At 43.5% G+C, this 25,743-nt stretch overlaps 1 protein-coding gene across 5 annotated transcripts in view; it reads right to left on the bottom strand.

The window, feature by feature from the left end:
* Positions 1 to 390: 390 nt before the first annotated feature.
* thada (THADA armadillo repeat containing) overlaps positions 391 to 25,743 on the bottom strand; it is a 111,101-nt gene continuing 85,748 nt past the window's right edge. The window contains exons 33-38 of one of the 5 annotated variants that reach the window (XM_084075351.1): positions 21,824 to 21,948; positions 18,376 to 18,448; positions 17,053 to 17,203; positions 16,627 to 16,749; positions 1,715 to 1,893; positions 391 to 1,293 (exon numbers count right to left, since the gene is read on the bottom strand). In XM_084075351.1, coding sequence (XP_083931477.1) covers positions 979 to 1,293; positions 1,715 to 1,893; positions 16,627 to 16,749; positions 17,053 to 17,203; positions 18,376 to 18,448; positions 21,824 to 21,948 — 966 coding nt within the window. In that variant the 3' untranslated portion in view covers positions 391 to 978. Of the gene's footprint in view, positions 1,294 to 1,714; positions 1,894 to 4,929; positions 5,210 to 5,822; positions 5,867 to 16,626; positions 16,750 to 17,052; positions 17,204 to 18,375; positions 18,449 to 21,823; positions 21,949 to 25,743 lie in introns of those variants that run through there. The other 4 variants (XM_084075353.1, XM_084075352.1, XR_014602025.1 and 1 more) reach the window with 4 other exon arrangements.

The raw sequence follows: 25,743 nt of genomic DNA, 5'->3' as shown, positions 1-25,743 counted from the left end.
CATAAAAGCCTCTCGCTCTGTGCAATTACACCGTTGAAAACTCTTGCCTTTCGGGCTTCAGGCACTGTGTTGTCCTGGCCAAACCTCAGATCCCCGTTAGCCAAATATAAAAGTTAATATAGCGTGTGTGTACGATTCCTCACACTGAATGTAAATACTGTGGACATTTTTCATGTGACACACTCCGGGAGATAGAATGGAGCCTCAAGTGTTATTCTTCATATTATGATGGGATGAATGAATGTTATGGCTTTGTGCTGACAGTTCTGTCTCCACATGTACCCAAGCAAGCTAGCACATAGACAATCTTATACATCGTCCACATATTGGCCTCTCTTTCTCACACACACACACAGTCAAATTAATAAGCTGTCCACAGGCATCTTAGTGTCATGTATTTACTTTGTAAAAAAACAAAAACAGAGGGCAGAGAACACAGCGTTACAAGTACATTGTTTAAAAGCAGTAAAATCAACATACAGAGAACACGCAGTTACAAGTACATTCTGATTAACAGCTATAAAAAGCAACTTACAATTAAAATAAAAGATACTGAGAGACGCGATAATCAAATCAAAGTTAAAATAATCCTTGAAATCTTGTGTCTGTGAGACTTAGGAGGCACCGAGTGACAATGAGAGACTAGCCCTTTGCGTTGGTTCCGAGACTGACCTTGTGGAGTCCATTGATCCAAACACTTTTATTATAAAATTATTAAGCACTCCGAATAGTGGGCTGCTGTGAAGCAGCACCCTTACAACTGAGGGTTATGTGGTTGGACACCGGTGTAATTGCTCTGTAATCAACAGTAGAAGACCTTTTACAGAGCAGATCCCACGTTTGAATATGTGGAATGATACGACTATGAGACAGGGCTTTGCTGTCGAAGAACATCCATGCTCAGCCATGTTTCCCTGGATAAAAAAGAAAAAAAGGTTAGATCAATACTTCCTGTTCCTCAAGAGCCTGTTAATTAATTTACTTCAGCCTGTCCAACACATCCAGCACTAGATTGGCTCTCTGATGCCTGAGTGTGAGCCGAGCATACTCCATGGTGCAGGAGAACTGTGGCAGGGCCGAGAGGCCCTGCAGGGCCCGGTGGGAGCCCAGGACTTGGGCCTCTGCCTGGGCTGACAGTCTGTGGAGCTGGGTCTGGTCTGGTGCTTTGGACCCCTGGCTCTTGGTGTGGTTGACAGTCAGGGAGACGAGGTGTCTGTGCAACAGTTTGACCCACTGGACTGGTTCGGCCCACAGGTTCAAATCCCCCTTCTCGAAAAGGAACTCCTCTTCATCCTAGTAAGGTGAAAAAAAGGAGAGGGGTCAATATGCTGTAGCACAGAGTTTTGTCTACTACACATAATATGTTATAGTTTACTATAGGCTATATAGGTTAACCGCACCAAGCACTCTGTTTAGTTGCTGAATATTTAATGTTGAATATATTGTTTACTATTTATCATGTTTTATACAGCCCCCTAAGCCCTGATGTCATGGTCCCTTAGGCCCTGATGTCACTGTCCCTTAATCCCTGATCGATGTCATTGCAGTGCATTACAGTGAAACCGATTTGTGGTTGTACCCCTGAGTGTACACTGCAAAATCCTGAGTGTTAATTAAGTAAAGGATTTACTGTATACAACACCAGCACACTTCTGAATAAACGTGCCAAAAAAGAACATAAAAAAATGAAACAAAAGTGTCTCTATAAACATACTCTCACCAGGCAAGCAGGCTCATCTGTGCTTGTCTTGCTGTCTCTTTCCTCTCCCAGCAGCCATTCACACAGGGTTAGGGTGCCCGCTGGCACCTGCCTCCATAGCAACAACAGTTGGCACAGAAGGCCTACACCGGTGTCCAGGGCGACTGGAGGGCACACCGCCACACTGGCCGCATCTGTGGAAACACAACGGATCAGATAATGACTCACATGCAGCGTGTGTGTATGTGTATTGGGGGGGGGGGGGGGGGGGGCGTACTCACATTCCCAAAACAGAACCTTATTCCATAAACCGAAGCAAGGTTAAATTTAGTTAGTGTCAACACGGAACAAAGGGAAAAGAATACCCACACATTCAATCTTTCTCCCAGGGAGCTTTGCTTAAATCAAAATTACATTTTAACCCGATGGGCACCTTTCATCAGGTAGTACGAGGGTAAACAGAAATAACTGGGGGGGTTCATTCTTATATGTATCCAGCTACAGTAGGTTTAATATACAGTAGCAGCCATTAATCAACTGTAGAATTACTGCTATGCTGCAACAGTAGCACACATACATGAAACTCTTCAAGGAACAAAATGCGTCCTAAGAGTAATGTTGAAATAACTAAAAGATTAGCTGAAAATGTATATTCTTTTACATGCATGGAGATTGAGTGTCAAACTACCAAACAAGTTATACAGTAGCAAAACAGGGCGAGAGAAAGCAGAGTTAAATTAGCTGGTCTGCCAGCCTGCAGATGGATATGTATGGTGTCTGTTTGTCCCAAATACATATTTTATCGTCCCCAAATGCCTACCCTTGCGTGATCATTAAGTACTGTACCTGTTGCATTCATCTACCATGGGAACAGTAACATGATGGTACTTAACCGTTAAGGGGGGCAATGTGGGAATGACTCTCCACTGCCTATGGCGGACCTGAGATGTGACAATGAAGCTGATTCTGATTACGACTAGTATTCCAGTGGAAAAGGCATTCTAATTCACTTTATTTACTTTCCTTAGTGTATATATATTATTTTCAATAATTTACTTTAAATCATCTAACATTATTTATATATTTCTACTTTAGCACAGCATGTATAAAACACGCATTTCATTGAAAGTCATGATTACTGACCTACTGTACTGTTATTGTGCATTTGACTGATAAACTAATTTGGCACATCGTGATGGTGGTATCTGGTTGACATTAAATTCTGCAATACACCGAAAGGCTGATAGTAAGCATTGTCTGAAGACATACACACACACGGAGAGAGATAAACAGACACAGATAAACAAGACTGACAGACATACAGAGACATGCAGGCAGTCCTAATGTATTTCCACCGGAAAAGATGGGAGATATTATTCAGAGGATGTGTGAAAAAGTGACCAAAAAAAAAGAAGAAAAAAAAGGGCAGAAGAGGCGTGATAAACCCTGGTGATACAGCACTGAGGAATGTGTGATTTTGGCTGCAAGTCCTTCCTCTGCTAACCCAGAAAGTCATAAGGAACCAGGCGCTGACAGTACGTGTACAAAGTCAGACTTGCTGGGGTAAAGAAATCTGCACCCAATCTGTTGTCTGAGCCTGGATCAATGTGGAGTTGAGATATTTGAGTGATGCATGGCTGTCTTTATGTTCCAGATTTTGTGTGTGTGTGTGTGTGTGTGTGTGTACACGTGCATGCGCTCTGCTCTTGGTTTGGAAGGCCTTCTGGGAAACAAGACTATAACTCATAAACCAACCACCATCAGGGTGTGTGTGAAGGCAAAAATATTCTGCTGCAAGCACACACCACACAGGCAATGCGTGCACGCGCGCACACACACTCACACAAATAATTCATTTCATCCCTCCTCAGCACACCACAAAGCACCTTGGCCAGTCCTGTGTGTCAGTAGCCATCAGGCTCCACAACCAAGCGTGACCTCCATATAAGAACTTTAACCACCTGAACCCTAGCAATCCTTATTCTGTTAGGGCGACGCGCTGTGAGCTTGTAGATCTGCTATTTTCGGCAAAGATTTTTGGTGCAGAGGGAAAAAAGAACGTATCAAGTAAAGATCCAACTCAGTCAATTTGTTGTATAGAGGGTTTAAGTGGTTAAGATCTGCACTATGTTATTGACTTTTGACTACAAAGTCCTGCATGGACTTTGGCACTCTCTTCCTGGATTTTGATATTCACTCATGGACTGTTTATAGATTGTACATTTTCATCCAGATACTCACTGTTGAAGGTCTGTTGACAGACAAGTTCTATAGTCTGTACAAATATGAATTCCTCTATTGTTGCTGTCGGGTGGACAACCCGACAGCATGTGTTAAAAACCCTTTTTTTATTATCTTTAAAACATCTTAAAATATCTGATATTTTCACTACTTTCGTGCGAGACTCTTGTATAATTAAGTAGGGAATTCATTTATGGGGGGGGGGGGGGGGGGGGAATTATAAAATAATGAAAAGAAATTGAAACATGGACGTACAAGGTTTCTGCCCAATAGCAATGATATATTTACTCTTGTTTTGGTCCCTGATGTTTAAGTTACCTCCCTCCGGAGATCAACAAAGGTTTATCTCATCTCATCTTATTTTTGAAGCCATGTGATACCAGAATAAACAGAGAGATATAAATAATCACATTTCAGGAATATTGTCTCGTAAGAGAGAGAGATTACTTTCAGTGTAAAATCGTGCAGTCATGCAGTTTATCAACGTCACAAACAGGATATTAATAGCATTGGAATAGCAGCCAACCACAGAACAGCCAGAACTAAATATAAGCAGGGATAACTCATTAATATATTATTCTACGTATGACTGCATGTGCACGCAGACACACACAGGTTGGCTGGCCTCTCACTGTTGTATATGAGAGTGGAGGAAGTGCGTTAGACAACACACACCTCAAACGGAGGGAAAACAAGACAGTATGACTTCATTTAACAACTCCAGTTGTCCAGGCAGTAACTATCTGCAACGCCAACTCACTGTGTGTGTGTGTGTGTGTGTGTGTGAGAGAGACTTGTCCCGCCTTGACCACCCTCACCACAGCTGACACCAAGATAACACGAGAGACTTCAAAAGGCTTTGAGGGCCAACAGCCGAGACACTAGTGCCACTATGGGCAGAAAGGAGGGAGGGGGCATACAGAACCCGACATGCGCGCACACACACACATCACTCATAATACCCATATCACTCTCACACACGCACGCACTTATTTTTTCCTTGTTCAGATGGGAGGTGCAGAATCCGAGCCTCTGGTGTGAGCGAGGGAGGGAGACAGGAGCCGTTGATTGTACTGCATTAGAGGAGATTTAAGAGCGCGGAAGCTTGAGTGACAAATTCCTTTCTTTACCGAGAGCCTCCCTCTGTCCTCTCGGACAGGTCCTCGTCCTGATGCCAGACCAGCCGGCCGACTGGCCGGCCGTCCGTCCCACGCAGGGATAGGCCTGCAGCCTTAACCGCTGGCCCCGGACCAGCGCTTACAACACTACCTTATAGGCAAAACATTGAGGGACATAATAGGAAACATTAGCTGCATTCAATTTAGTTTTGTTAAAAAAAGAAAGAAAAAGAAAAGACAGACAAAAAGAAATTGCTTTCAGCGAGTACAACTGCAGTTTCTCAAGGGGATAGTCTTTCACACAATTTATCGGTCTTGTATTGGTCTCTGTGTGTGTGTGTGTGTGTGTGTGTGTGTGTGTGTGTGTGTGTGTGTGTGTGTGTGTGTGTGTGTGTGTGTGTGTGTGTGTGTGTGTGCGCGCGCGTGCATGTGTGTATGGGTGTTGTTCTAAGTGGCTATTGTTCATGTTGAATATCAGTGTGTGTATCAAACAATCTTATCTCTGTTAAGATGACAATATCAGCACCAATGGCTTCCAGTTGGCAGATGAATGGGTTTGGGCAGGACGTGGGTGTGCTGAGTAGTTGACATTCACTGGCACTCCGGGTACAATGAAATTGGGCTGGGCAGGAGTGTTAGGGGACAAGCGTTACCCTTGGCATTGCGACTTGCGGGCACCACATAACATTCGCATCACTCTCAACTTCTAAGGGCTTTTTTTGTTTGGAATGTAAAAAGTGTTTATTTTTTTACTTTTTACACACCATCACCTCCCAGTTGGTCGCTTAGTCAAGCAGTTTGTGGTTTTCTAAAAAAAAAAGAAAAAACCTTTGTAGATTAACTGTACTCCGTGATTTTAAAATGTTCCTTCCTCCATGTGAAGATCTGTCATTATTTCCCCCTGAGACACAGTATACACAAATAAATATGAATGTAAAATCCATTATTTATCGGGGGTGTAAGTGATATACTATATTCTAAATCCAAGTTATCATTCATTCCTCTAGAGTGTTTGTTCAGTAACACGGGTCTCTCCATCTTTCCAGCTCTTTAGTAAACACAAATTACATTTTACCAATTTTATACCAGTAGAGAGAACCACACACTTCATTAGCTTTAATTTCATAGTGTTCCACAGTTCCAATGTTTTGGTTTAATCGCTTCCAATTTAATTTGTTTGTCCTGTGCCCTGGATACAATTGCTATCAGACCTGAAAATACATGTTGTGTACTACAGAGTCGAAGACACAGGCAGTCCCCTGTTACTGAACAAACATTATAGCAATAATTGCCGGAATGTAGAGCAAAGAAAAATAAAAATAAATATCACTTACACCCCCTTTAATATCACACTGAGGATTTGACTGTGCGCTGATGGAGCTTGGCGAAGCATCCAGCTGCATGGTGCTCTGCTCTGACACAGTGGTTGTCAAAATTTTAAAATCTCAAGGAGCCCCATTAACTGTACATTAAGTGTAAAATGGAACCAATTTGGTGCCATTTGTACACTTTCCGAGTTACAGGGCTGTAAGGGTCCATTCGGATCCCCCACTTACGGTCCCTGGACCCCACTTTGAGAACCACTGCATGTGACATACAAGACACAGAGCAGAGACGAGGATGCTACATTCCGGCGGGAAAAGCACGCAGCGGCTAATTCCCGACATCGATCTGTGGCAAGGACTTGCCCTGGAACTAATTAAGAAAAAAATTGTTTAAAAATAGGAGAGAGAGAGAGATAGAGAGGGAGGGAAGGGCGATGGAAACAGAGGAGCAGGAGAGCTTTGGTGTTCAGCAAAGCCTGGCCTGAGCCTGTGCAGCTGGGGGGTGTCAGATAACCCATTCAGAGAAGTGGAGGGGGTTCGGAGGAGTGTGTGTGTGTGTGTGTGTGTGTGTGTGTGTGTGTGTGTGTGTGTGTGCGCGCAGTGAAATGAGAGAAATCCATGGCGCAGCTCCCTCTGGTGTCATCCTGTTCAATGGGAGTTTCCGTCAGTCCCCCCCCTTCCCCCTGCACCCCATTCCTCTGCTCAGCCACCCACATCTGAGGGACTGCATGGGTGTGTGTGTATGTGTGGGTGGGTGGGGGGGGGGGGGGGGGTTTAACCTGCGGATGGACCACCGTACGGGCTCCTGCGCTACACCTGCCCTCGTAGCGAGACTGCTGTTCCACAGTTAACCCTTTATTCAACACGGGCCGGACAAAGACGGCCTGTGTTCCAAAGCGCCGAGACCACAAGGACCGACCTATACGTCCGGGTACAACAGTATGGGATTTCATGTGTGATCGTATAATGGGGTGCTTATACAATCAGCAGACACACAAACACCCAGACACACACACACACACACACACACACACACACATACATACTGTACACACACCGAGTGTACAAAGTCAAACACTCAAAAACAGTCGAGTGCAGACAGTACAGTTAGAGCCGAGAGGCCAGGAAGCATTGAGGTGTGAGATCGAGTTGTGTGTGTGTGTGTGTGTGTGTGTGTGTGTGTGTGTTCGTTCTTGTGTGAGTGAGGTGTGAAATAAAAACAAAGTTTACAGCCCTGACTTCCTCCAGTGGGTGGCGGGAACCAGGGAGCGTGGAAGACCGAGCCGGGCCTCCCATGCCGGCAGGCAGCCTCCACTGTATGGCTCTAGTGGCCCTCTAACATTTTAATTTCAAGGACTCCCATAACTCTGAGAGTGTACAAATGGAACCAAATGGCACCATACACTCTCAGAGTTACAGACCTGTAAGGGTCTATTTGGAACCCCCTCAAGGAAATCTGAGGGTTCCTGGACCCTTCTTTTGAGAACCACTACAGCGGTACACTAAAACCACAGCAGACACTAAACATTAGCATGAAAATAAATGCTATGCAATGAAGGAAGCTAGCATAGTGAAGTCCCGTCTACAGTGCTATGCAATGAAGGCAGCTAGTATCCTTGAAGTCCCGTCTACATTACCATGAAAATATTCTGAAGTCTTTATCACAGCGGATGCCTTTGAGCCCCCCCGAGTGAGGCGAGTCAATGGGTTCAATACAAGTCAATAGGGCAGCTCAGCAGGGCGCCTGCAGAGATTTTCTGGAGAAAAGTCATAACACTAGAGTGGTACATGTGTGACTGTAAATGTGTGAGCTGAATATCATGGAAGTCAAGGCTAAATACAAATAGGGTGGTTGTCAAACTAGCATGTAAAAACTGATCAAATATTATTTCTTCATGTGTTTTGACAAAGTATACCCTCGTGTCCCTATTCTGGGGCACACATTCAGAGAATAGCAGGCTCACAACATGACACGTTGTGAGCTTGTAGACTGGTTGTTTTCGGCAAAGAGATTTGGCGTAAAAGGAAAAAAAAAGAGACCCCGGTCAAGTAAGTATATATGGTTTAGTGGTTAACCTGCTTGGAGAACCAGTTCGGCCCATTTGAACAAACAGAAGCATGTCTGCTGCTGGTGAGACTGCACTGGAAAGCAAATGAGCAGTTCACATTTACACAGAGCTTGAAATTGTTGAAGACTTCTCTAGCAGTGTCACCAGTTTCTGTCTACAGTTTGTAAGTAACACATCTCTCTAAACCGCATCATATTTAAACAAACAGCTGATTGCGGCGCTGACAGCGCTGTGTGTGCGACAAACGATAAACACAAACCCCGGCTTAATGGTTGTGGGATCTCCAAGCTGAAAGCGGACACAGTCTATTTAACCCGTCTAATGAGTTACTGTTCTGCATGCACCCATTCACCTCCATTCATTTGGATCATCCACTGTAAATTAATTAACTCTGGGGGGAAAAGGATGCATGAATGGCATAGTCGCTGCAGCCAACTGTCGGCATGAATGAGATAATGTAGGTTATTTTAGGATGGTTGATGGTTCAATGAGAATGGGCATGTCAGCATTATGGGCAACATCTCCGTCGGTGCAGTGCCAGCCTATTCTATAAACAAATAAAAAACAACCTGTACTAATCACTCCATGTGTGACACTTCCTGGTTGTCCCTGTGAATTTACATAAATGCATAAAGAACCAGGTGAAAAAAAAGAGAGAGACAGACAGACAGAGAGAGCATAAACTCTCATCCAAAACATTTCTCATTATGTGGCTAAACGAAGCAATTTATTGTTGTTTTATTGGAAGCCTGTCATGAGATTAGCCATGATAAACACAGATAAATACATTAGTGGTTCCCATCAGTGGTTCCCGAACAATGGGTCATGGACTCATTTGTATGGGTGGTGAGTAAATATTCTTTTTGTTTTTTGTTTCTCACAATTCTTTCAATATAATTATTTCAAAAGATTTTAAAAATCATTTCAGAGATCCAAAATATATTTTTTAAATAGTCAATCTACAACGCGTCACAAAGCGACACATTATGGACTTGTAGACTGACTATTTTTGCTATTTTTGAAATAGGACTTCATTTTTGGGTCACGGCCCGGGAGACACCAAATGTATCTTTTGAGTGTTGAGCTGAGAAGTTTGGGAAGCACTGCATTAGCTGGTCTGTGACTATTCTGTATGAAGTCAGCCCTTCTTTTTCCTGAGTGTTACTATAGAGGAGGTCCAGTGAGGGGGAATGGAGTTTTATTTCAGACCCAATTAGTGTGGCGCTATTTGATGGTAAAGTTGGGAGGGGGCTGTGGGGTTAAATTAGATTTGATCTTCCCGTCCGGGACAATGGCTCCACTGTGGTTCACAGCTCTGGGAAGAACAGCTTGAGCCACCCTAATGTGATAACACACGGCTGCACACACACACACACACACACACACACACACACACACACACACACACACACACACACAGAGAGCACAAACTCACATACACAGTAAAATACAGTAAATATATATGCATGTGGACTCGCTTTTGAGAGTTGTGTTGTGGTTGGGAGTGGGACATATGAAGCTTCAAAGGAAAATCTCTTAAATATTGTCAATGTCAGGCAGAAACTTTGTATCTCCATTTTCATATGTTTTCGTAAATTAATGCCCAGCTTCATATTACAACAATGTTGTACAGAAATAGCTAAAATAGTCCATCTACAAGCTTAGAAGACGAGATCGTAGATGTAATATTTTTGCAAATTTTGAGTGGTTATCTGTTTTAAATCCTCTTTTCCTAATTATTTAACATGAAAAGCATTGAGAAGAGCTTGTGACAAAATAATAACTACACTGGCTCCATTTCAACACAGGTTCTTTTTTCCATATCATGAAAATGTATTTTTTGGATATACAAGGTTTCTTCCTGACAGTGATGATATACTATATTAATGCGACATTACATTAAATGTATATAAAGCCTATATAGATACTTAAGCAGGGCTCAAGAACAACAGTAAATTATTTGAGTGAAAAGGCTCTTCACATCCACAATCAATTGTTTTGTGGACTCTCACTTTTTGGTTTTCAAAGAGAGGGGATGCAGGACAGTTCCAAGGGGATATTACTCCTTTCCTGCTTTCTTTTCCCTGCTGTTCCTGATCCCGTCCCTCTTCTCACATCACTGCCTGTCCTCCATATCAAAGGCCCTGAGCTGTCGCTCCATCAGAGGAGCCTAACACCTCGGCTACTTGACTCTGCAATGGCAGGTCATAAAGCTCAGCCCCCGCCCTGCTCACAGAAAGCTGCTGGCAGACACAATGACTGACTGGCCTTGAGGCCCAGACAGACACACACACATGCAGATGTACACATAACATAGTCATAATGCACTCAAACACTTAAGGTAGCTCTCCACCAAACAGACTACTACAGATAACTACAGACTGGCAGTCGAATGAAGTCGGTAGGAAGGTGTGAAAAAAGTAGCTGAATGCACCTGAGAGCAACCGACAGACGGCTGCTATGGTGCTAAAAATAGCCTATGGCTTGAAATCTTTTTCAACAACAAGACCGCTATCCGACGGTTGAAAGCCAAACGAGCTTGCTATACTTGTGAGGACGTCAACAGTTTTAACCCTTAACACTGAAGCCGAAAACAACCATTTCTCTTCTGAGGGAAAGGAACATTTTTCAAATTCTTCTATATACTTGTGGGGACATTTGGCCCTCACATAATAAAAGCACACACACACACACACACACTCACTATTACAGAAGCCACTTTTATACATACAGTAGATCCTGCTATAGTGGCCTAGAGAAGATCAGACAGCGCAAAGTACCGGTCCAACATGGTACAGCCGGCTTGGCTGAGCGCTATTCAAACACATTTTGGCCATGTTCGGGCAAGGCCATTGTCTTTGTCGCTCCGCTAGCGACATCTATGTGCTGGGGCGGTGCTTGTCAGTAGGGGGGTGTTGAATGGGAGGAGTAGGACGCAGGCGCTACGTCAGCCCGGTGGGGGCCCCTTGCTGGCAGGTGAGCTAGTAGGGTCCAATAATAGTGGCAACACAGAAATGTGTGGGGAGGGTTAATTGGTATGATGACCCAAAAAATGGGAGAAAAAGGGATACAAATATTTGGCTACTGTAAATAAAGAAAGAAAGAAAGTAGATCCATCATTAAAGCTGTGTGTGTGCTTTTACATGGCAGGCCGGTGGTCCGGAATCAGATCCTTAACGTGTAACACAACAGTGTCAGCGTGCTATGCTGTTTAAGACGACAGCTTCGGTCTACACATTTACAACTATAGTCTTCATGCACTTATTTCTCAAAATACCCACACAAAATGCCTTAAAGATGTAGCAGACAGTCACAGAAACATGTTCCTTCACAGAGCGACATCAAGGCTTTTTTCCATATAAGAACATTTAGACCTAAAAAAAAAACTCCTTCTAAATCCTGACCTACGTTTTTTGAAAAACTTCAAATATTCATTCAAAAATTACAAAAACTTCCCAGATTGAAAGGTATAGTTACGTATAGGGGTTCCTGGTCTAAACGGGTTAAGTTATATAACCCACTAGGTTGTTAGATCATTAATGTACAAAACTAAGTCACAATGTAATTTCACTCCCTTTCTCTCATTTGCTCAACACACAGCTGTCGCTACATAGCCTACATTTACAATGATGGCTTACGCATTTATTTCACAAAATACGATAAGATTAATTAGATTTATGTATTGTTATTCATTTAAGGATGGGTATTATAAGGTCTCAGGACTGAGCTTACAGTCTCCCAAAATGACAGACTGAAAATACAGTCTGTCATTGATGACAGCAGGTTGGGGTCATGACAATAGATGCGTTGAAGTTGTGTTTGAGTGATCAGAAATACATTGGAGGAAAAATTGAAGAGAAGCAGGGAGCAATTCGAGGCAGAAAGGTGCACGGACCTTAACATCACACTACTGTCTCACCCTGACAAGCCGGCTCGCCCTTTTACAGCTCTGTGACAAGCGCTGCTGCCGGCTTAACCACTTGAACCCCAGCAGCCAAATTCTGCGGAGAACATTTGCCAAAAATAGCCGATCTACTAGCTCAGAACGAAGCTCTGAGCTTGTAGCTTCTGAATCTTGCTTCTTTTTGGCTAATACATTTGGTGTCGAGGTAAAAAGAGCCCACCAATTATAGATGCATTATGTCCATATCTTTTATAGGGAAGTTGGGAACACAAGGCGGAATAACGGTGCAACATTCCCACCTTGAACAGGCTGTGTAAGAGAGGCTAGACACGCAAACACATATCGTCACTGCCAGGCAGAAACCTTGTACCTCCATAATATTTTAACTTTTTGTGATAATGCCCTATGCTGTGCGACACGTTTTTGAACATATTTTCACTACTTTTGTTCGACTTTTGTACAACAAAATATGGCATTAATTTACGAAAAAAAATATAATGGATATGAGGTTTCTGCCCTACGCAATGAGACGCATTGTGAGCTTGTAGATCGGCTATTTTACAAATCTTGAAAGTGGAAGTGGTTCTGTGGGTTTCATGAATATTGACACGATGAAAGTATTAACAAGAGCTTGTGACTAATAATAACTACATTGGACCCAATGGAAGACGATAAAAAAAATCCATTTCCTGAAAAGTCACAGTTTTGGACATAAAAGGTTTACACCTGGCAGTGATGATGTATAAAGAGACACATTTGCATTAAAAAAATACACATGCCTACGCAGTATGTACTGTGTGTGAATTCAGGGACCCAACTACAGATGAGAACAGATGCAAGTTACACAGTCCTGCACAACCTCTCACAGATGGCATTTCCCTAAACTCATACGCACGCACGCGCACACACACACACACACACACACACACACACACACACACACACACACACACACACACACACACACACACACACACACACACACACACACACACACACACACACACACACACACACACACACACACACACACACACACACACACACACACACACACACACACACACACGTGTGTGTGTGTGTAGCACTTTACTGGAGACGTAATACCAAGTCCTTACGTGGAGAGGGAGAGAAAAAACAAAAACATTTCTCTCATAATTTCAGCACTTATATCAATATGTGGCTTTGAAGTGAAACCCCACACACGTTGACAGAGACAAGCCTGTACGCCGCCGCCGCCACACACACACACACTCCAATGTAGACATGTGTCCAGCAGGAAACACTGGCCATCTTACCGTAAGTACCAGACTGTCTGCCTCCCCCACACATACACACACAAGCACTGTAATCTCCAAGCGTGTGGTAAAGATGGACAAAAGGGGATCCCCCATTCTCTCTCACACACACACACACACACACACACACACACACACACACACACAGTAATTATGTCTATTGTATTCTCTTCCTGTTGTAGACTAAATCTTTGCAGTGTTACTCATGCTTCTCCGCTGCTATCTGATCAGAGGGTTGACAGCTTATCCAGTGATATGAGCAGGCCTTACCCTTATGTACATAAACACCCATGGAAGATAGCAGAGCTGCAGTTGGATAATAACCTTGCATCTTTAAAAAGAACCCACCCAGCTTCTCAGGCCTTTTTTCTTTAACCAAAAGCTCTACGTATTCACAAAGACCATTACCGAAAATGTGTCATGGATTTTAACCACTTAAGCCCCATATATATCATTGTATGAGGGATAGTGAGAATAGCTGATCTTGTACCTGTACATCTGCTATTTTAGACATTTTCAAATGTTTTAAAATAGGGTTGCCATGTTAAAAGTGGTTAAATGCTTTTCATTGGAGAAGGCATTTGCTAAAATATTAAAGAAATCAAGAGATGTGAGGTTTTCTTTTTCTGCAGTGTACAGTAAGATTCCTCAAAGTGTGCCTCAAAGGTTAAATGGTACGCCAGTGGTGTGTATGCGAGTGGATCCCAACCTTCTTGACACAAATTAACACTGAGGATTTGACAGTGTAGGCGATGTAAGGTTACGTTAGGAGATGCTATCAGTGGGTCCAGACACAATAAGGGCTCTGGGCTCCTGGGAGGTAGCAAGGTAAACACAGGAAGTAGATGCCACAGACGGAGGAAGTCACACTTGTTCTGAGGGACACTTGGGAGTTGATAAATATCCACTCCACAAAACAAAACAAAACGAAACAGAGAGAAAGACAGAATTACGAGTGTTTTGAGATCAGGTTACCATAGGTCTGTGTGTGTGTTTATGAGTGTATCCTTTTTCTAAGACCAGGCGTTACGTTATACGAAGGAAAACAAACATCAAACATTTTCTGTACAATGACACATTACCACATGCACAAGTGCACACACACACACAAACAAACCAAAACTCCGGGTCCCCCCCTGCCACACTAGAATTAGCAGCCTTCATTCCAGGAATTGTCCCCAACCCTGGCGAGAAACAACGTCAACACCCCTTCCAGAACTCCAACATGTGTTGTGTGTGTGTGTGCGTGCGTACTTATGTGTCATCATCATCACAATGTTATTCAACATGTGTTTGTGTTGGGGTGTTACCGTGCGCGCGTTAGTGCTGAGCGGACGTATTTGTGGGGGTCTGATGTATCATGAATGTCTTCAATGCATACTTGCGTACTGTACGTATACTGTATGTGTGTGTGTGTGTATGTGTGTGTGTGTGTGTGTGTGTGTGGTGTGTGCTGAGCAGACACATTAGTTTGTGTTCAAATGGTTTTGATGCCAGCGTGCGAGTGTTCCTGCATAATTACAGTGTGTGTGTGTGTTCAGTGAGTACTGCAGGAAACATTTTTATTACATCCACTGTAGTAATCAGACCCCACAGATCACTTATCTATTCAACCAACCAAGCTAATTGTTCAGACGTGTGTATGCCAGTGGTCCTTGAAACTTTTCTGAATCAGGGCCCACTTGAAAATCTCTAAAGCGTTTGCGGCCCACCCATCTGACCACTTAACACGGCAGCCGAAAGTGGTCAGATGTGTGGGCAGAGTGCATTTTCAGAGCATGTTTACTTTAATGATGAATCAATCGATTGTGTTCTGGCTTGGATCAATGAAACAAACCTAGTTGTTATTGTTAAAATTGTGATAGCAGGTTATTTAGACAGATGCTAGGTTTGTTGTTTACCTAGCATCCTATAGTTTCAATGTACAGAATATTATTTTGATAGTATATTGTTTAGACTGATAGGTTCTTGGTTTACTCGTGATCCTAGTTTACTGAGGCATCTCTCTGCATGTGATGCATGTGTTTACCTTGCTTATTGTAAGTCGCACTGGTTAAGAGAGTCTGCTAAATGCCTAAATTGTAAATTCTATTTATTGGTATCACAATGAATGCAATTTTTTCAAGGTTTTAAAGAAAAAATACCATGACTTTTTTCTTTTACAGATTTTAAATTAACATTATATTATCATTACAATCTCAAGTGTTTTGCTAATTACTTGGGGGCCCACTTGCAATATCCTCACCGTCCACCAGTGGGCCCCGGCCCACAGGTTGGGAATCGCTGGTGTACGCCATTCCGAACATAACACTATGCAAAACCCCGAAACCCCAAACCGCTGTGATCGACGCGGAGCGAGTGCTTGTGTTGGTTCATGTTATAACCTATTCCGTCCACCATGGCTGGCCAACTCAAGACTCACTTATGTGCTCATGGACTCACCAGGCAATCAGCAGCTCGGCGTGGGCACTCGCTCGTCCGGCAGCTCTCTTGTGGGCGCCTTATGCCTTTGAAAAACCTTGCGCATAATTATACAGGATGCTGAGTGAAGCAAAATATCGACCCTTTTGCCTGATTTACGACTTGTCGCGTGCCATGTTGCATACGACAAATAGGCGATCTACAAGCTCACAATGCGTGGCGCTGTATGTGTATAGTGTACTGCACTGGTTATCAGTGTGGGGGTCCGGGGACTCCCAGGGATGCTTGAGGGGGTTCCAGGGTGTCCCCAGCTAAATGATTGATAGTTAGGAACCAAATGGACACTTACAGGTCCACAGAGTGAACAAATGGAACCAAATGGACTGATCCATTTGGTTCCATTTCTACACTCTAGGGCCCTATATGTTCCACAACCTTACAATGTAGATTGCGATCCCAGAGATGAAAATCAATTGGGGTCAGCGGCCGAATGTTTATCAATCTGGGGATCCTTGTCATTGAAAAGGTTGAGAATCACTGGTACACTGTACCTGAGTTGAGCAGAGGCGTCGGTACTTCAAAGATGAAGTCAGAGGCAAGGTCTCTGACATCCTGGTCCTCGTCCTGCAGGAGTATGAACACACTCTTCCACAGGGTCAGTGTGGCAGACAGACCTAAAAAAAAAAAAAACACACACACACAATTTATATGCAGTAACTCATTTTGATCCACTCAAATGAAGAGCCAGAAGCCAGATTTGGCAGAGGGAGAGAAAAAAAAAACATTGTACAGCCCACAATGCGATAAAAATCTATTATAGTTTTGATAGGCTGTATTAAACTATGTTCAGTCTCAATAACAAAAATACAAATCAAAGCAATCGCTGCCCAATATTTCTAAGAGGTTTCTACCCGACAGCGACAATATTATGCTGGGCTATTATGACACAGAGATACAGTCCAGTCACTGTGACTCACCCAGAGGCAGAGCGGAGCTGCCCAGCACAGAGGCTGTGCAGCTCACCAGCACCTCAGCAGCAGTTAACTTCAGCTCCAGCGGCTGCTCCTCACTGCAGCACGCACTCACCAGCACCCCCCACTGAGCCAGGAGGTCCACTGCACGCACACCCTGGGGGATTAAGTGGAGAGTGGTTAAAATGACTGTGATGCCATATTAACTACTTTAGCTGGGGAGCATCTTTAAACAAACACTTGACGCCACCCGGGTTGATGATAACATGATGTCAGGACAAGAAAGCTTGGTCTGAAGCGAGGCTTAAGCATGCAAGGAAATGAATATGATTAGATTTCAAAACAAGGGACACATAAATCAATACTTAGCCATCACTCGAGATATGGGGTCCATATGCACTTCCAGTAAGGATGTGTCATGGCCACCGGCCACGTAGACTACAATTATGAATACAATATCACCAAGCACAGCTAACAACAGTATTATCTGCTGACATTGATAATATTTCTTTGGCTGAAACCGCTATCATTTATGTTTTGAGGTTATCAGCACCATAGTAAACGCAGGCCACACGCTATTACAACATGATAACTGTTATATGAGCACTTCATTTTCCAATACACAAGCACTGCACTAAAAATGCATGCAATGTTCAATTATTGTCTGCTAATCCTTGATGACTGATGTCATGTCAATTCATACTGTACATACAAAACATTAGGCTAATATTAACTTGCATAATTCACAATCTAAACTTTCTACATACCCTCAAGTCCATTTACCTTTGCAAAGGAGTTCCTCACTTGAGGAACCAATCAGGCAAAGTGAGGAGGGGGAACAAAAGGGATCAAATCAAGTGTTGCTGTTGATTTGCGGGTTTTGTGAATTAATTATTCCGGGTTTTGTGACCAATTATCCCCCCAGACTAGAACATTTCAGAGAGACAAATATTGAGATACACAGTTTGACATTACGTTGTCAGGCAGCATCATCATCTGGTGAGTCTGCTGAGCGAGTACTGCACAATCAAGCTGACAAGGCATCAGCAGCTTTTTGCATTCTTTGGAGCAGTGTTTCCCAAACAATGGGTTGGAACCCATTTTTGGTTCACATATCAATTTTCATGGGTTTTGAGTAAATATCCCTTTCTTACGTTTCCTACAAAAACAAAAAAAGTTAATTATTTCAGCCTTGAGCTGAATAGTTTGGGAAGTTAACCCCTGCTTTAGAGCGACACATCGTACCAGCATACTTTGATGTGAAAATGCATACCTGTTACGCAAAATGTGTACAGGTTGGCATGTCTAAACACATAAACCAGTCCATACCTTGGGGCCAGAGTTCACCAGTTGAACCACCAGTCGAGAGGCCAGCGTCAGGGAAGCACAGTGGAGCTCCACACTGAAACATAGCATAGAGAATACACGTGTGATCACATTTATGAAAATAACTTCAGTTAGGTTTTTTTTCTAGATTTGGAGTAGCCAATTATTTTTTACCCCTTTTGTTATGCCAATTGATTCCTCCCCACACACATCTCTGCTGACAGATGCCGCCCCAGCCCGTGGGAGTACGTGCAATGACTGATATCACCATCCCCGCCCAGCTTCCCTCCCCAAAACACGTGTCAATTGTATTTGTGTAGACGCTGGGCAAAACCGGATGCACCACGGTGGACTCGAACCCACAACCTCCGTGGTGGTGGGCACTGGGCAGTGACTTTACCACTGCGCCACCCGAGCGCCACTTCAGTTAGTTCTTTGTTAATCTCTCAAGGCAGATTCTGCAAACAGCAGAATCCGTCAGCACCACTGTCCTAAACATGTAGTGTTGTTGTTAGTAGGAATCAACACAGAAGCACCCGGGAGGAAGTGGACTAAGACAAGGGAGGAGCCAAACCGAGTTCCTGTTTACACACAAAAAAGAAGTGGTGCCCCAGAGGCAAAAACCGAATGGGTTCCCAGATTGGTCCTTGGTTGGTTCATCTTAATTTACCAGGTCTTGCTTCCGTTTTTGATGTTGCTTGGGTGTGCTCAATGGACATTGCGCACATGCAAATGCACGCGCGCACACACGCACGCACGTCCATCCGTCACTCAACTGTATTGCCTTACAGTCCACAAAAGGAAGTGTGCTGGTGCTCAACACTACATTATGTATCACAATAGCCCGGGTGCCATTCAATCACATGGGAGACAAGGGGCAGCCGAGCAACTCAATCCGGTCCTTCCCCGGCTCTAATCATAACCTTGGGGCCACTCCAAAGGGAAAGTGGATCCTCGGGACCAGAGATTGCGGCCGGGCCAAGGATTTACACGGGCTGAGCCTTTGTAATCCAATCCTTATTCAGGCCTGTATTCTCTTGTCGGGGGGTGAGAAAAATACAGCACTGGGTTTGTCAAAGAAGAGTGTGTGTGTGTGTGTGTGTGTGTGTGTGTCAAGAGAGTCCATGGGTGTCAAAGGGCTTACAGTATACACACACACACACACACACACACACACACACACACACACACACAGGGGTGTTGCCAAATAGGTGTGCATTCTCATATAACAGGCATTCAACAATACATGTTCAAACGCGCGTGTGCGCGAATATACACACACACACACACACACCGTTTGTTACACAAACATGGCCACCAGCGGCCAGTGCGGCACACCTGTGTCCAGGTGCAGGGTGAAAGTGCAGTCAGTAAAAGAATCTCTCTCTTCCATGGACGCTGGCTCTGAATACAGGACCTGCCAGTCGGCCTGCCACTGCTATGTGAGGGCCCCTTCACACAGCCAGCCAGCGGACAAGAGACAGAACAACGGAGGCAGAGCTTGTGTTTGCACCCTGCCCTCCTGTGCATTCCTGTCTCTTCCAGCCGTCTAAAAGGCCGATTCATACTTCGTCACGCAACGGTGTCGCTTGCAGAAAAAAGCAGACCTACAAGCCCTCAAGGCGTCGCGGATGTGACACATTGAGGGCTTGTAGGTCTGCTATGTTCTGCACACTACACCGTCGTGCAACCGACCATGAATGAAGCTTAAAAGGGGGGATGTTGAGAGCTGTGGAGCTGTTTTGGCAGCAGGTTTGATGATGAGAGCGGTTATTTTGGGGTCAAACCGTGGCCTCCCTTTTCCTGTGTTCACATCGAAACTCAATACAATGAGCTGAAACGGACATGGGCCTACTTTATTATACACAGTGTTCATTTTAATTGAAAACTACAATCCGGAAATGTTTTAGTGCATGAAACATTACAATATAAATAATGCAGTACATCAATGGTTGGAGGTGGTCTTCCTGCTCTTCTATTGAGATATGTGCCTGTGTTCTGGTTGACAAGTGGTATTTCCTGAAGCTCAAATCGCAATAAACGGGCATTCCGTCTTAAGCTTACTGGTAGAAAGAAATGTAATCTCCAGCAACGTGGGTTCAAATGCAGGGAAGGACATGAATCTTATGGATTGCAGCGAGTGTGTATTAACTACTAATGCAACCAAATGGACCCACTGTCAGAATTAAATTGAGGATTATATAGTGTAGAGTGATAAGAGGTAACCTGGGACAAAACATAAGCCACTTTCAGACATGCAGTCGGGGTAGTGTCCGATTTGGCTCAAATCGCTTTATGTGTGAATGGACGCGGTAATTGTCCGGTGAATTTACATTCAGCTTGTGGACGTGTTGATGACGCATCTATTGTCGACGGTTGGAGCCTCCCCTCCTCCCAAGGTGTTTGGAGAGAGAGAGAACAGAAAATGGTTTAATCCTTCTGCTTTTCATTAGCGTTTGAGTTGGAAATATTCACAGATCGAACATAAACATCTCTTTACTACTGTAGTAGCCTAATTGTAGACAACAAGCTACACCTGATGATTTCCTCCGCAGTGCACGTTATAAGTCACATCTCCCCGCAGCGCGCACTCCTCTCCACGCGTCCCTCCTACTGGATTTCTTCTCCACTCGTCCCTCCTTAACATTTTTGTCATTTAGTTGAAGAAATTGTCAATATATTTAGTCTTAGTTTTAGTCATCGTAGCTAAGTTTTTATTTAGTTTTCGTCAGTGAAAAAAAGATAGTGGACGTAGTTTTATTCGACGAAATGAACACAATGGCTGTACTACAGGCTGTACAACAGAAAGGGCCACGTCTCGTGGTGCAGCGGACTGGAAACCCCAAACTACTGAGAGAAAAAGCACCTGGTGCCTCAATGCTTGAGCCATATCACATGAAACAGGAATATTTATGTACACGTGTCAGAAAAACATTTAAATGTTAAGAAAAATAAAACATATAGTATATTTAGAATTAACAGTAAAATTCCAGTGATTTAGGATGATTTGGTACTTGTTCTTAGAGCTTTACACACATCAAGAGTTGTTATGAAAACATTTTGTGCTCAGCTCACAACCAAAAAGGTATTCAGCAGTGGGGGAAAAAAACAAAACTGTTTGATTAGCAGACAGATTATGCAAAAGAGGTTATGCTGACTTCTCAAAAGCTCTTTGATGTGCTAAAAAAAACAAAAAACAATTTTGTATCACTATCTGAGCCGTGCATAAAATTGGGAGATAAGACTGTTCATGTTTTTAATTAGCGTTTTTGTACTGCTCATGCAGACGGAATCCACACAGTAAAATCCTCAGTGTTCATTTATCCATTTGTAACTCTATGAGTGTACAAATGTACATTTAGTTACATTTGTACACTCTCAAGAGTTAAATGAACGCTGAGGAGCTTACTGTGTTAAGTAAGGCGGAGAACATGACGTGAATGTCTCTGACCTGTGAGTGGACTCTTGGGCCAGGGAGAGGAGGCGGGACAGAGCGTCCTCTTGGGATAGGCTCTGAGAGCCGTCACTCCACGGCAGCTCACTGCTGGAACGCAAAGCGCACAACCCCTGGAGAACCTGAGAGGAGAGAGAGACAGAAGAGACAGGGAAGGAGAGAGAGAAGAGACAGGAAAGGAGAGAGAAGAGACAGGGAGACAGGGAAGGAGAGAGAGAAGAGACAGGGAATGAGAAGAAGAGACAGGGAGACAGGGAAGGAGAGAGAAGAGACAGGGAAGGAGAGAGAGAAGAAACACGGAAAGAGAGAGAGAAGAGACAGGGAAGGAGAGAGAGAAGAGAGATGAGGAGAGAGAATGATGAGAATGGGGAGGAGGGGGGTGAAAGAGGAATAGAGGAGAGAAAAATAAAGTTGAGATTTGAACAAAATATTACCCCGCACACACTAATGACCTCTATCCGCACACACACACACACACACACACACACACACACACACACACACTCTCTCTCTCTCACACCAGAAGCTGGCGGGGGAGGTTGCTCAGACACCATCAGCAGAGCTTTGGTGTCCTCTCCTCTGTGCTGTTTGGCTGGCCGAGTGCCCTGGAGGTATTTTTACCAGGCAGTACCACGGAACGGCCAGATCCTCCCTACGCACACACCCTAACCACGGGCACACAGCTGCCTCGCTCGCTCACACACACACACACACACACACACACAATTGTATGGACACATAAAAGCTCACGCGTGTGCATAAAAAGACTAATTATGCATGCGTAAACTACACTAACTCATTTCTCCTAGATTTGAGCGTCTCTGCACCATACTCTATAAATTCTTCTCTTTTAAGTCACTTTTCTCACTCGCCCATCAATCAATCTGTCTATCTATCTATCCATCCCTTCATCAACCGAGCCTTGGATCCTTCCTACTTCCCTTCCCAAAGTCTCTGTCTATATGTATACATCTATATATATCTGTGCAGCTTCATATCGTCGCTGTCGGGTGGAAACCTTGAACGTCCAAAACTGTTACTTCACAGGAAATGGAAAAAAATAACTTGTGTTCCAATTGATCCAATGTAGTTATTATTTAGTCGCAAGCTCTTGATAATACTTTTCACTGGTTCAATATTTATAAAACCCACAGAAACACTTGACCACTTTCACTTATTTTCAACTTTCAAATATTTTCAAAAGTAGCAAAAGTACAATAACACAGCGCATTGCGAAGATGTTGTAGCTGTGCTAATTTCACTACTTTTGAGTGACACTGTTGTACGACAAAGTAAGGCATTCATTTATGGGGCAAAAAAGTTTGCATATGGAGATACAAGGTTTCTGCCCGACAACAATGATATGCAGGACCTGGCTTCATCCTGCGGCAGTGAGACAAATCTCTCTGCCTGTCTGTGTTGTTCTGCATGCCAGGTCACACCTTGAGGAAGAAGGTTGACTTGGTTCTGAGGAGGAATAATGAGTTGTTTTTCTCTTCATGAGGGGACAGAACTGAGAACACATGTTGACATTCTTGCTGCATAGTTCAATGATTATTATTTCTGTTGAGTCCCAACCTGCTATTAGTGATACTTTAAAATAAGGCCTGCTTTATAGGGTCGGTACATGCGTGCGTGTGTGTGCGTGCGTGTGCGTGTGCGTGTGTGTGTGTGTGCGTATTTATGATTGACTGGGTGTGTGCTCGTGCATGTGTTAACATGTCTGCGTGTATATATGTGTATGTGAGCAGTAAAAAGACTAAAAGCTTCTGAAGGAGACCTCCTCCCACCAGCTGCCACTGTGTTAATGTCTGTCTGTCAGTCTGTCTGTCTGTTTATCCATCCGTCTGTGTGTTGGCCTATCTGTCTGTCCATTTAAAATACAACACATGAGATTAGGGGTGTGCCGATACACTAATTTCATGAAACGATACGATACAATATTGGGCTAACGACATCAATACGATATCGATACGATATGATATATGGCACTTTTTTATTATGAAAATATATGGGGGGGGGGGAAGCTTATGAAAATATATGGGGGAGGGGAAGCTAATGCAAACAAATACTTCTGTTTTTGCATTATTATTATTGTTTTTCTTTTTAAACAATATTTATTTTCCCCAAAACGATACATATCGTCAAGGAAACGTATCGCGATATATCGCGGCACGATATATCGGCACACCCCTACATGACATACATAAATAAACGTAGACATATTAAGTCAAGGTCTATGCACAGTAAAATCTGTGTTAATTTAACTCTGAAGGGTGTACGATTGGAACCAAATGCACCTTTAAGGGTCCATTTGGTTCAGTTTGTACACTCTTCGGTCATAAGGTCTCTTATGTGTTAAAATTGGAACGGTCTCTTAACAAGCAGCTACAGCCTAACCTACTTTACCACTGCTCCTGCTGACCTGCTTTGATGGGCCTAAACAGGTCATTGTGGTGGCAGGACGCTGGGCTGGTGACTGGTTTAACTGGGTTCCATGCTTCAGCACATACTGACACAAATATACAAATAGCACATGCTACATATATGTAAGAACAGCATATGTGCATTTAAAGTACAACACACATACACCACAGTACTTAAACACAGTATATGAGATCCATATCCTGCACTATCTGTTAGTATTATCTTTTGAATACCGACTCCTGTATGGATTCTGGCACACCTGCACATGAACTAAAAGGATGTGTTGCCGAACTCTGACACACACACACACACACACACACACACACACACACACACACACACACACACACACACACTCTAACAACCTCCCCCATAAGCCTCCCCAACATAAAAACACACACCCATTCCCAGCAGCGCTGAGTCCTACTATCAGTTAATGACAGGAGTGACAGAGCAAAACACAGCGGGACAAGCCAGGGTGTCCCATCGTCACCAACACACTGAAATACCACCCACTGCCTTAAACATAGGACATGCACTACCTTCCAAAACAGTGTGTGTGTCAGTGGAAACTTACAATGTAAAATGATGAGTGTTAAGGTAGGGTAAGTGATATTTATTTTTGTTAAGATAAGTGATAAATAGCTCTATATTCTGATAGTAATCATTGCCATGGCTTAGTGTTTGTTCAGTAACAGGAGTCTCCTTGTCTTTATCTCAAGCTCTTTATTAAACAGAAATGCATTTTCAGGTCGGGATTCCAATCTTATCCAATCAGGAGAGAGACCTCATACAGGACATAGGATAGACAAGTGAAATTGGAAGTGATGATACAAAGAAATGAGCAGACAACATTATAACTGAAATACTATAACATTAAAGCTGAGAAATGGATACTCTCTCCTGATTGGATGAAATTGGCAACCCACCTGAAAATGAACTTTCTGTCTATTAAAGAGCTGGAGACAGAGGGAGACCCCTGTTGCCGAACAAGCACTCTATAGCAATGACTACTATCAGAATATAGAGAAATATCACTCACCCTACCTTTAATTTAACTCAGTGTGTGCAAATGTAACCAAATGGACCCAGGTCCAGTGGGTCCACTCTCAGAGTTAAATTAACACTGAGGGTTTTGCTGTGTACTAAACCTCTAAGTGTGTATATAAATATAAGAAGAGGTGTGTGTCTGTTTATGTGTGTTTAAGTGACTGTATGAGACTGTGGGTGAACAAGCCATAAAATAAAATAGAAACAAATACAGAGGTTGGTGGGGGGGCGTGACAGAAAGAGGGGGAAGACCGACAGAGCAAGAGGGAGGTATAGTCTTCTGCCAATGTGCTTGGCGTGCCCTGCTGTCCCCCATTAGGCTCTCACGCAAGCCTCTGGAATATGGATTGGATGTGCGATCAATTTGTGGCAATTGTCAGTGCGGCTCAGCATATTGGTGATAAATAGGGAGATGCATTCATTTTTGTGTGGCTTATTCA

This window comes from Gymnoscopelus microlampas (genome assembly GCF_963454915.1).
Source record: "Gymnoscopelus microlampas genome assembly, chromosome: 13".
NCBI classification, from domain to species: Eukaryota; Metazoa; Chordata; class Actinopteri; order Myctophiformes; family Myctophidae; genus Gymnoscopelus; species Gymnoscopelus microlampas.
The sequence above is the reverse complement of the archived record's forward strand: the minus strand, read 5'-3'. Positions and strand labels throughout refer to the sequence as shown.